Source organism: Macrotis lagotis, chromosome 2 (genome assembly GCF_037893015.1).
Source record: "Macrotis lagotis isolate mMagLag1 chromosome 2, bilby.v1.9.chrom.fasta, whole genome shotgun sequence".
Taxonomy (NCBI): domain Eukaryota; kingdom Metazoa; phylum Chordata; class Mammalia; order Peramelemorphia; family Peramelidae; genus Macrotis; species Macrotis lagotis.
Window position 1 is genome coordinate 67035862 of NC_133659.1, and position 13069 is coordinate 67048930.

At 38.0% G+C, this 13069-nt stretch overlaps 1 protein-coding gene across 3 annotated transcripts in view; it reads left to right on the plus strand.

Annotated features, from left to right (window-relative positions):
* DARS2 (aspartyl-tRNA synthetase 2, mitochondrial) overlaps positions 1-13069 on the plus strand; it is a 29403-nt gene that overhangs the window by 307 nt on the left and 16027 nt on the right. For 2 of the 3 annotated variants that reach the window (XR_012475602.1, XM_074222056.1), the window contains exons 2-9: positions 462-634; positions 2422-2521; positions 4253-4319; positions 5146-5247; positions 6512-6607; positions 9036-9159; positions 10240-10286; positions 11820-11926. Coding sequence is in view for 2 of the 3 variants with exons in the window: in XM_074222056.1 (XP_074078157.1) it covers positions 462-634; positions 2422-2521; positions 4253-4319; positions 5146-5247; positions 6512-6607; positions 9036-9159; positions 10240-10286; positions 11820-11926 (816 nt within the window). In the remaining variant the exon portion in view is untranslated. Of the gene's footprint in view, positions 1-56; positions 206-461; positions 635-2421; positions 2522-4252; positions 4320-5145; positions 5248-6511; positions 6608-9035; positions 9160-10239; positions 10287-11819; positions 11927-13069 lie in introns of those variants that run through there. The other variant, XM_074222057.1, reaches the window with a different exon arrangement.

A 13069-nucleotide genomic window follows, 5' to 3' on the forward strand; every position in this document is an offset into this window, starting at 1 on the left:
GAGGGGCCGGAAACGCTGGGGAGGAGGGGCCGGATGCGCGGCCAGACTGGAGGCTGATTGGATACAATGTAACACCGAGCAAACGCGCGCGCCTGGTCCTCTGGGGTCCGCACACCCCAACCTGTCCCCGGCATATCTTTTGCATTTTTTTTAAGTTTTTGCGAGGCAATGGGGTGAAGTGGCTTGTGCAAGGCCACACAACTGGGTAATTATTAAGTGCCTGAGACCGGATTTGAACCCAGGTCCTCCTGACTCCAGGGTCGGTGCTCGTCCGCTGCGCCACCTGGCCGCCCCCCAATACATCCCACATCCAACCTGCCCCCCACGCACCGGGGGTTCAGCAGGGCTTCATTCATACAACTATTCTGTCCCTGGACCCATGACATCCAGAGAAAGGGAGTCAATAACCGTGGGATCGAACCTTTTTTTTTCCTCTAAATGGTCTGTTTTGTCCCTCCCAGACTGACCCGAGGGCCTCCAGCAGCTGCCTCAGCCTGTGACTCCAACATGCCTTTCCTCCGGGGACTGTACCTGATGTACAGGAGTTGGTCAGGACCTCTCGGAAGGTCAGCCCCACCTCACTTGGGCCCCTTCACCCGCCATCTGATGCTGAGCACCCGGAGGAGAATAGCAGGTGACGTTTTGGTGGACTTCTACTGATTGAGTCTGCTTATCTGCCCTTCCTCCTGCTGTCAGAGCAGCATCTGCCCAGTCAGAGTTTCGTTAATCTCAGTAGATTAGTCTCTCATCTCTTTTATACAGTGTTTCCCAAGAGTCTTAGTTTAGTTTTAAGCTATTAAAAGCTGTTTTAAAGCTTAAAACTTTGGAGACACAGTTTTACCCTTTAAGAAACTAAGTCTTTTAGCATGCCCCCATAGAGACATGTGCATATGTAAATATATACATATTTATATGCATATGTTTATATATGTATACTTACATTCCTTTCACAGAGTTGTTTCTTGTTACTGAAGTTTTGTCAAACAGGATGTTAAAAGACCCATCAACAGTAATCAAAGAGAGTGGTCATTACCAGAATGGCCTCCACCTAAGAGTAATGGGAAATCCCAGAAAATAAAATTTCTTGTCGAATCAAAAAAGAGGGTAATCTCTCCCTTCTGATAAGGACTTGGACTAGATGATCTCTAAGTCTCCAGTTGCAATACTTTGGGGCTTATACAAGATCCTGATATCTTTGCTCTAGTGATCAGTTGCCTACCAATAAAAAAGAAAGGGGATTTTTAAAGCACTTTAGAAATAGAGGTGTTGTTTATTAAATTTCGTAAGGACAAATACAGTGAAAAGTTTGCTATGGAAGCACCTACAGTGGCAGGAGCTGGTTTTTAAAGTCCAGCCTCAGACACTTACTAGGTTTGTGACCATGGTCACTTATCTCTCTATTTTGGCCTTTTCGTTTATAAAATGGGGCTGTTACAGCACCTGCCTCACACGTTTGTTGTCAAGGCAACAAGTACTTGCTTTGTGCCCAAAGATCACGATGGGAGCATATATGTAAAGCACTTTGCAAATCCATAAAATTCTAGATGAATCTTAAGCATTATTGTTAAAAGATTCCTTCCTGTCAACATTTTTGTGCCTAGGAATTAATCTTTTTCATCCAGTACCTGTGTTACCATTGACACAGTGAATCCTTGTTGCAAAAACTCATCTACCAGTGCAAATAGTAACTCTTCTATTTCTCCTTCAGTAGCCATAGAAAGTCATTTCACTTCAAGGACAGATGACTGGCCCAGGGACAGCTAGGCAGTATGTATCTGAGATGGAACTTAGACCAGGTCTTCCTGACTCACAGGCCAATCCAGTATCCACTAGATCATGCTACCTCTCAGTCATTATTAATATTAAATATAACTCTACTCATTCTGGTCTGGGGGTGACCTTTGCCAACCAAGGTTATATTGACATGTCCAATCCAACACAGAAGCTCTTCAGTACAGGCCTAATTAAAAAAACCTTCTATATTCTGAGATGAGTCAGTTACAGAGAGACTCACTGATTCATGTCCAGTCTCAAGGATTGCCCACTAACTCACAGTGAGATTGCCGCCTTTGTTGAGGTGACCAACGCTGATGAAATCTGTTTCTTGAAGCATGCTATAAGCAAAGGCTCCTGTGATTTGAGTTTATTTGTTCTTCATTTTTTTTTTTTTTGCAAGGCAATGAGGTTAAGTGGCTTGCCCAAGGCCACACAGCTAGGTAATTATTAAGTGTCTGAGGTCGGATTTGAACTCAGGTACTCCTGACTCCAGGGCCGGTGCTCTATCCATTGCACCACCTAGCTGCCCTTTGAGTTTATTTGTTTAAGGCACTGTGAATATAAATATAAACTTGTTAAAATTGCAAGTTTACATTTTTAAAAATTGATATCGTGTAATTTCATTAGCATTTTTTCATTTAATAGATTTCAACAGTTTTGTTGTCCGGACTAATACTTGTGGAGAATTATGTTCCTCTCACTTGGGCCAAGAAGTTACCTTGTGTGGTTGGATTCAGTACAGAAGGTAAAGTGAATTAGAACTTTTAAGAATAGTTGAGGTTTTTGAGGGTGGTAAAGTGGCAGTGCACTGGATTTGTAATCATAGATTTGTAATCATAATTACAAATTGTAAATTCAGGTCTTAGGGGTCCTAACTAGAACCCCATGGAACCTCCAACAAATCTTAAATTTTCAGTTACATCATTAAGATGATGGATTTCAAAAGAAGCTTGAGATGTTTAAATTTAAAGAATCCATCCCAAATGTTCACATGGCTTCTTTAAGCATTCTGAACTCATATTGTTCTGATCAGACAGTCAGACACACTATAACTAGACTAGAAATTAGTGATGTCATTTTGGTCATCTTTGAGAATGAAGGACAACAACCAACACTCAGAAAATGAAGGAGTGGGATTAGATGATCCCTCGGCTTCTTCTCGTATACCAGTCTTAGGACTTTATGGGCTTTCAAGATTGCTGGAAGATTACAAAAAGTTGGTGACTGCAGTTTTCCCAGAGTGAAAATATCCCCAGTATTTTTATGGTTTCTTTATTATCTTAAGATCTAAAGAGATCTTTGCAGTGGACTTCACAACCTTTACCTGATGTTGGCTTTTACTTTGAGATAAAGATCACAATAGGAATTTATTTTTTTTTAAATGTTAATCCTTCCTGATTGTAGTCTACTATAGTCATATCTGTTAGGAGTAGCAGTAGCTATGGAACTGAAGACCTGTTTTTGGGTTGAATTATTCCCTTCTGGCTCCCATGATCAAAGACCAGATTCCAGGAGGTGCTTAGAAACAGTTTATCTGATTCTAAATTTAGTTTATTTAGTCTGATCTTGACACAAGAACATTGTTTACTAAGGCAAGGCTAAAAGCTGTGAAAATATTCTACTTAAAACTGAGCTGATAAATGTACCCACATCCATGCAGTAATAATACTAATGTTAGAGTCCTGGTAATGTTGATTTGCACAAATACCATAGGTTTAACATTTTTTTATGACCATACCATTTACCCCAAATACTGTATTTGTGCAGTTCTAAGAATAATCCTATCGACCACAGAATTCTCGCTGAAAAGATACAAAGGAAAGGAATCAAAGGACTCAGATTCTGACTCATGGGACTTTGAACAAGTCACTTAAATTCTCTTGATCTTGATCTTCTCATCATTCAAAGGAGGGGGTTGAACCCTGTTTGTGTGTGTGTGTGTGTGTGTGTGTGTGTGTGTGTGTGTGTGTGTGTGTGTTCCTCTGGCTTGAAAATCACTCAGAAAGAGGAGCTATAGATCCTGAGGAAATTGTTTATAGCTATATTCCAAATTACTATTTGGATTTGTTTGTAGGAAACACAGAAAATAAATTTTCCAACTTGACTTTTAACAGGTCTTGTAAAGAACCAACAAAGCCAGATAGACCTGGGTTCAAAGTTTTGTCTTGGATACTGGGCAGTACAGAGCGCCCTGAGCCCCCTTTCTTTGACTTAGTTCTACAAAAAGTGCCAATTCAAATTTCTGAATTTTGAGGAAGAATTCCCTCACCCAGGAGTTCATCACGCTAATGAAATATAGGTTCAGTCAATATCTCTATATTTAACACTAGTGGGGTAGCTAGTAAAAAGTGCACTATTTTTTGAAAAATATGTTGAGAATCCTCTTAACTATATATATATATTTTAAAACTGTTTAAAGACTCTACCCTCAAAAATTAATTTTTTTTCCTGAAAATGTTTATTCTTCATGAATTAGGCAAAGCCTTTTCCTGATTCTGAGAGATTTCCATGGGCTCATTCAAGTCGTCATTCCCCAAGAAGAGGTAATAGAAAAGAGTCTTTTTATTTGGATAAAAACTCTTTGATGCCTGGGAAGAAAGTTAGTAAAAAGTGGCTGTAGTTTTGAGCAGTTTTTGTGGATGATTTAAAGTATTGACCTTTTGTCACCATGCCAACAGGCTGGCATTGGTTTCTGCTTTGCATACTAGTTCTTGTTAGTGTTCACACTCTTGAGGGGAAAAATAGTATTTGTTTAAATCTTATGCTTCTATAATATGAAATAAATTTTCAGGAATCCAGGATGAGTTTAGTGATTTCAAGTTGATTTCCATTAACTCCATTAGTGCCTGTTATTGCTGTTGAATTAAATTTCCCTTAATACTAACCAGCATAGAGGCATTTTCGTACAAAGTACATGGGCCTTGGTTTCAAAGGGTTAATCTAGAACTTTGCACTTTCTTTCCCAAAAGGAAAATTTAAGAAACTCTTGACCAAGATTTTTGACTTCCCTTGTTATAAAGAGCTTTAATGGGGGGAAAAAGCCTTTTTAATATTCAAGAAAAGCCTTAACGTTAAAGACAATGACATTATTTAAGACACTCTGGCACCTGGTTTGCGAAGCACCCACCTTTTTTTTTTTAAGGTTTTTTTTGCAAGGCAGTGGGGTTAAGTGACTTGCCTAAGACCACACAGCTATGTAATTATTAAGTGTCAGAGGCCAGATTTGAACTCAGGTCATTCTGACTCCAGGTCCAGTGCTCTTTCCACTGCGCCACCTAGCCACCCCCACCCATCTTTTCTTAAGAATCACCTGGAAATGCCTTCCAATTCATTGTGCTTCTGGTAAACTACATTTTTTCCTTCATGTAGTCGGCTGCCTCCGTGAAGAAGCTATTATGTGAAGCTCCCATAGAATCTGTTGTTCAGGTTACTGGAACTGTTATCTCTCGACCTCTGGGACAAGAAAATCCGGTTAGTATTTCAAAAATTGTAAAGGTAAATTTCATGTAAATGAGATTGGAAATGAGTCTCACTTCATTTAATATGTGCATGTCTCAATGAATCCATTTGTTTCTTTATACACAATCCCACTCCTTCATTTTTCTGGGTGTTGATTGTTCTTCATTCTCAAAGATGATCAAAATGACATCACTAATTTCTAGTCTAGTTACAGTGTGTCAGACTGTGGCTGAGGAGACCAGTGTGAGTTCAGAATGCTCAAAGAAGCCATGGGAACATTTGGGATGAATTCTTTAAATGTAAACATCTTAAGTTTCTTTTGAGTGTGTGTGTGTGTGTGTGTGTGTGTGTTGACATGGGAGCCCTCATCGTTATGATGCAGCATTAAAAAATGGGTAGCTTTATCATGTCCGGCCTTTCAGTGAGAGGTAACTAGATCTCAGGGCTGGCTTTGGAGCCAGGAAAACCTTGAATCAAGTCCCACCTCGGTCCTAACCTGGCATTGTGATCCTGGGCAAGTTGCTTCCTAAGAGTTCTTCACTGGCAGTGCCCAGGCCCAAAACAAACCTTCTTTACCTACAGGCTTTGTCCTGGGTTCTAGAGATACAGGACAAAATGACAAATAGTCCCCTTCCCTTAAGGAGCTCCCATCCTGGGGCATATCACACATCCTCAGAGAGCCATTGGCAGTCGTTGAAGAAGTCTTCACAGAAATGATGCAGCTTTGTGTGTGTGTGTGTGTGTGTGTGTGTGTGTGTGTGTGTGTGTGTGTTTTGTCTCCCCTACTGGATGGTAAACTTCATAAGGGTAGAAACTCTGTTTTGACCTCTTGTATCCCCAGCACTTAGCACAGTGCCTGCCTCATAATAGAGTTAACAAATGCCTATTGAATTGAATTCAGACAATTGTCCTCTAGCACATAAGTATTTTTAAACTTCATATATGTAATAAATGCTGATGCTCACAAACACATGTGCTTTTATGTAGATGGAAAATGAAAGTAAGGTGTGTATTCACCTGGAACATAAGTCTAGAAAAACTAAATTTATAAGTTTACACATATCCAGGAAAGGCAACAAAAGTTGAAAATCTCACTAAATTAGGTGAGAGCCAAAAATAAAACATCCTATCTTAAATTGTTAAATTCAATTGGCCTGTGGGCAAATCCACTGGAGTATACTCTAACAAGGGACTGTTAAAACCCCCTTAGATTGTTTTGAGAGATCCAAAGTCCCATGTGATTTTTTTAAAATAGGTATTTCTTTTTCCTTTTTAGAAAATGCCAACAGGTGAAATTGAAATCAAAGTGAAAGCCGCTGAACTTTTGAATCCCTGCAAGAAGCTGCCCTTTGAAATTAAGGAATTTATAAAGGTCACTACTGTCTTTTTTTCCATATGATTGATAGGAAATTTTGGCATTATTAAATAAAAGTAGAACATAAGTACAAACTGTTAAAGAAAAGATTGAAATAGTGAAATAGAAACACTTTATGGTAGAGGCAGCTTAAGTTTTCCTGTGTCACAACTTCTCTATGAACTGTCTTCAAATAGCTATAGTTCCCTTTATATCCAAGAAAATACTTTTTGCACTATGAGGTAGAATAATATTTTGCCATCACATATTCTAGATTTCTGTGCTTTGCAGGATGGTTTGTTACTTTTGACATTGGTCTGGCCTTGCTAGCTGTCTGTGCCATCTTCCTATGATTGTTTTTAATCTTGGAAGCAAATTTGTATCTGGCATGAAAGTGGTAGTTGGGATCTATTCAGAGATATGGCCCCCTGTACTTGTTTGAGTTTATAACACTATTGAGGCCCCCATGTGATCACAAGCACCTTTGGCAAAGAGCAGGCATGTTCATAATAAGTGAGGATGCCTTCTGCTCAAGGAAAAATAAACTGTTCTCCACAAGTGATGTTATTGCCCTAGCATGCATTCTAGACTCCTGAAGCATCTGTTAGAGGGTCCTCTTCTCCAGGTTCCACATCTCAAAACTATCATCCATTATCACTTTCTCTTGTCCTTGGCCTCTATTGAAGACACACACCACATCTTGACCACATCTTGCCAAGGTCAACCCTTCTTCTACTTGTCTGGCCCTGATTCCATTCTAAGCTGCCTTCTCTAGGAACTTGCCTCTTCTCTCCTTTCCCCGCTTTCTTCAGGATTTTTTTTTTTGTCTTCTAGTCCCTCCCTTACCACTAACAGACATATTCAGGTTTTCTTCAGGTTTTCTCCATCTTTTCAAGATCTTTTATTTAATTCTACCATCCTTTCAAGCTACGGTCACATATGTCTCTCAATGTATGTGGATTTATATGTGTGTGTATAAAATCTCTTTTTCACAGCCAAACATCTTAGAAAAAGTTATTTTGACTATTGCCTCATCTCTCCCCTCCTTTACCAACCTCTCCCCACCACTCTCAACTGACACTATTTTCCAAAATGATCTGTGGTTTCCTAAGTGGTGAATCTGATGACTTTTTCTTGGTTGCTCTGTTTGACTTTAATGTACTGTCAACATCATTCATTCCTTCCTTTTGAAGCCACTGTTCTTTTGACTTCTATGGCACACTCTCTGTGAATTTTCCCTCCTATCTTATCATTCTTCCTTTCCTTTGCTGAGTCATCATCTCCGTCCTATTAAGGATGATTTCCCAGGGGCAGCTAGGTGGCACAGTGGATAGAGCACCAGCCCTGGAGTCAGGAGGACCTGAGTTCAAATCTGGCCTCAGACACTTGATAATTACCTAGCTGTGTGATCTTGGGCAAGTCGCTTAGCCCCAGTGCCTTAAATAAATTTAAAAAAAGGATGATATCCCTCAAAGCCTTGCCCTGATCTCTCTTCTCTATTGATAATCTTTCTATTCCATTAGCTTCTATTAGTTCGGTTATTAACTCTAAACAGATGACTTCCAGATATATGTGTTTGGCTCTAATCCCTTTGCTAGAGTATGGCATTACCAACTACCTGAGGATCCTCTGCCATAGGATCTTCTACTTCAAAATGGAACTCCTTCATCCCCCACTCCTCTAGACTTCTTTTTTCTGTTGAGGCTACTATTGTTCTTTTAGTCCTCAAGTTTTACAACTTTGAAGTCATATCTGATTTTTATTTCTTCCTCCTCCCACATATCTAATCTTTGTTTTTTCTTATCAGTTCCAGTCTCAAAATCTCTCTTTTGCCTTCATTCTCCTAGCCACAACCCTAGTTTAGGCCCTTATCACTTCTTTTCTAGACTATTGCAGAAAACTCCTAATTGGCCTCCTTGCTCCCTTACCAGCAGTGATACAGTATAATAATTGACATGTCCCTGAGAAGTTCATCAATTATTTTTTCTACCATGAAAAGTTGCACACTAACTCTTCCCTATCCTCTTTCCCAACATTTTATCCCTTTCAGAGAATCCTGGAATAGGAATAAATTCTTAGTTGATGTGTTTGTGGAGTAAAAAAACCTTGAAATTGAACCAAAGATTAAGTAAATAGAGCTGACATGATGAGCATTTTATCAATTCAAGGGTGAAAAACTTAAAGTTTAAATCAAAAACTGATTTAGTGGAAACCTTTAGAACTAGAATTGTGTCTTCTGCCATTTGATAAATATGAAAAAATTAACTGTACCCTTCCTAGATTTATGAAGAAGTAAAAGAAAGATATATTAGGGCTAGATTTATTAAAAGCAGTGATAACATTTTAGTAAAATTTTTGTGTCCGAAAAACTATATCTTTTCACGTTTTTAAAAGATAGAAATTTCTAAAGACTATATAAACCACTTTTTTTTAAAAAATTTTTTAGAAAACAGAAGCTCTTCGTATGAAATACCGCTACTTAGACCTACGTAGTTCCCAAATGCAGTATAATCTAAGACTGAGATCCAAGATGGTCATGAAAATGCGGGAATACCTCTGTAATCTACATGGTAAGAGAAATGTTAGAGTGTTTCTCTAAGTCAGGTGTGTCCAACCCACAGCCCTCAAAGCACATTCTTGCAGCATTATTACATTTTATTATTATAACACTCATTGGTAATACAGGTTTCATTGTAGTCATAAATAAGAAATTCTATTTTGGGCCTTTGATTTTGTTGAGCCAGATGCAGCCCAGAAGAGCTAAAAGATTGGACACCCTGCTCTGGGTACTCCAACATCTTTTTTTGTTTACTGAATTGCACCTTTCTGCCTAGTACCTAGGATTCTTTCAGATGTAACAGTATGAGTAAAATAATGGTTATTTTCAGGATATTTTTACCAGAAAATATAATCTAGAAGTCTAGTCAAGTGGATCAAAAGTGTCTGCTTTTTGGGAGGTAATTAACAGTTATCAAATTGAAATGACAGACAAAAGGCATGCTTGTCAACTTTTCAATTGAAACAAACTTGAGAAGATAAATAATAATTCATTTATAATGTTCTTTTTGATTTATATAGGGCTTTTATCACAAACTTATACTTATGGATCCTGTTTTATAGCTGAGGCTATAAGTGCTACTTTAAGAGAAGCAACATGATACAGTGAAAATGGCCTGGGCTTGGTGTCAGAAGACCTGGATTAGAAGAGCCAGCTCTACCACTTAACTCTTTCTTTGACTTTGGGCAAGTCAGGGAGTGCTTCTACTTGGTCTTCTGATTTAATCCTTCCTCCCAACCATTTGAAGGAGAGCATATGGTTCATTTTCTTTAATCAGATTTTTCTGATTTTCATTTAAAATTTTTGTTATCTTTGGTATTTTCATATAACATTCAGAAAACCTGGACAAGAATAGGAGATAAGGAATCATATACTTTTTAAATTGTTTTATGCCAAAGGTGAAGATGTTACAAAAAGATAGGATTTATCAAATCCCTAAAACCTGTTTCTTGATATTTGACGAAACTGGGATTAATAAAATAAATGGTATCTACCAGCCATAATTCCTATTCTAGGAACAGTCTCAGAGCTCTGTCTCTTTATTCTCATCTTCTTTAATTGACTAATTATAAATTTGATGTTCTTCTTTTAGGGTTTGTGGATATTGAAACACCAACATTATTTAAGAAAACTCCAGGGGTGTGTATACTTCCTGCTTACTTCTCTGATATTTTTAATATCTCTTTCTGAAAAATTATGATATTTTGTTTTTCTCCTGACTTCAGTTTAGCTCAACCTGCTCTTTGCCAGGAGCTGTTCTAGGTTGAAAGTTTGAAGAGTTTGAGGAGTTTGAAAGACAAAAATGAAATTGTCCTTTCACTTGAGGAATTTATCTTCCACAAGTACACCACGTGTACACAAATAAGTCCATACAAGGTAACTCAAGGAGTTACCTGAAGAAAGGCTCCACCTCCAAAAGGGACACACATAGGTGAGCCTTAAAGGACAGAAGACTTCTAAGGAGACAGTGTATTGTAGGCACTGGAGGCAAACAGGAGCTGTCTGTCAGTTTAGGGAAGAGCTGGTAGGCTCATGAGCTATAATAGAAAGTCAGTGAAGGAGTCTGATGAAATAAGTCAGGAAAAATAAATAGGAGCAAGTTTATATGGACTGATTTAAATGGCCAACTCTGAAATGAGATTTGTGCCCAGAGGAAATGACTTTTGAGCTCAGGAGTAATGCTGTCAGACCTTTGCCTTAGGAGAATGATTTTAGCAGCTGTATAAAAAATGGACTGGAGAAGCATAGAGGACAAATCAGGCAACTATCAATGTTCCAGGTGGGATCAAGAAGATGAACCACGAGTGGGGGCAAATACAGTTGTTGTGGAACTGAATCAATAAGGCTCAATATCTGATAATATCAAGAAGATAGAAGAGGAAAGAGTCAGCAATGCAATGGTTATCAGCCATTATGACTATGAAGATGGCTGTGCCATAAGAGGAGATGGGGATGTTTGGAGGAGGGAAGTTTGAGGGGGAAGATTTGAACATGCTGAGTTTGAGGCACCTGCACAAAAGTAGGTGGCAATGTAGGAGGTAATTGGTGACATGCAGGTAAAGTACAGGAAAGATTAGGCTAGGGTTTGTGTGTGTGTGTGTGTGTTTTATTGAGATAATAATTGAACTCCTAGCAGATGATACCACCAAGCATGACCCAACTTTTTTATTTTATTTTCAAGTTTCTTAAATACTTAATGACTATTCATTGATAAGGAGATGGGAAAGTTGCAATTAGTTATCTCTCATCTGAGGGATCCAAGAGGAATACTGACTTAGCAAACTGGGTTTTTTTTACACTAAATTTTAATTACTTAGTAGCTACCATTTAAACAACAGTTCAACATTGAATGTCTACTGTTTACAATAAAAGCAGTGATATAGAGATAAATAAGAACAGTCCCTATTTTTAATGAGTTTATCATTTCAGTAACATTTCAATTACAGTTCAATATCATTTCAATTATATTTAAATGTAGGAAAATGTTAATATTTACTGGAGTAAAAAATAATGCACAAAATAATCTTGATTGTTCAGCCACTAGACCAGAACTTTTTTTTACCTTCCACTTGCTTGACCTTAGTAATTTATAATAGTAGCTTCCACCAATTATTTATACTTTACTTTTAATTTTCAACAACCTTAGCATTGTTTTCCTTGTTTTGATATCAGGGTGCAAAAGAATTTGTGGTACCATCAAGGGAACCTGGAAAGTTTTATTCTCTTCCTCAGAGCCCTCAACAATTCAAGCAGCTTTTGATGGTTGGAGGTTTCGACAGGTAAGCTATTTTTAATCTACAGAATGTTTAGGAATTCAGACTTCTGTGAAGAATTAGACGTTTATAGTTGTTTCAGCAAAAACCTGTAAAATAAAATGAAATTCTGTATTAATATTGATTACCAAAAGATTCCAGTATAGATTTAAGAATGGTATTCTGAAGTGATGGACAGAAGAAAATAATGACATTTAGTCAGCAAGTAATTATTAAGACATGACCATGTGCCAGATACTTGATGCTGAAGATTCAAATACAAAGGAAAAAGCAATCCCTGCTCATAAGGAACATTCCTTTTAATGAAGATTAAAAGTACTTATAAAAATATATACCATATAAATATAAAGATAGCAAAAGCAACTATATGCAAAGTAGTTAAATACAAAGTAGTTTCAAAGGGGCAAACTATTAGGGGAAATGAGAGAAATGCAAAAAAATGGTGCTTGAGCTGGAAAAGAGGACTTCTCTGAGGCAGAAATAAGGAAGGAGTAGATTTCTGACTCTGCTGTCCCAGAGTGGGAATTTGAATGTTGGTATTTGTGAGGAACAGAAAGAAGATCAATTTGACTATATCCCAAGGAGCAGGCAAGGGAATAATGTTCATTGAGTCTGGAAAGAAACATTGGAGACAAGTTATGTAGGGCTTTAAAAGATAGAGAGGTGATTCTATATTTATTCTGCAGGCAGTAGGAAACCACTGAAGTTGATTAAATAACAAAATCACACAGTCAGATTTTGCTTAAGGTGAAATAGTTTGCCAACTGGGTAGAGGATGATAAGAGTGAGAAGAGACATAAGGCAGGAAGGCTTACTTTAAGTCATCTAAGTTAGAGATTAGTAGGGCCTGAACCAAAATGACAGTGATGTGTATGGGGGGAGGAGTTGAATTTGAGAGATGTGGTGAAGGTTAGAAATAGCAAGATATAGGGGCGGCTAGGTGGCACAGTGGATAAAGCACCAGCCCTGGAGTCAGGAGTACCTGGGTTCAAATCTGGTCTCGGGAATTAATAATTACCTAGCTGTGTGACCTTGGGCAAGCCACTTAACCCCATTTGCCTTGCAAAAAACCTAAAAAAAAAATATCAAGTAGCAAGATCTGGCAACTATTTTAATATGTGGGCAAGTCTAAAAGAATGCCAAGGTAAT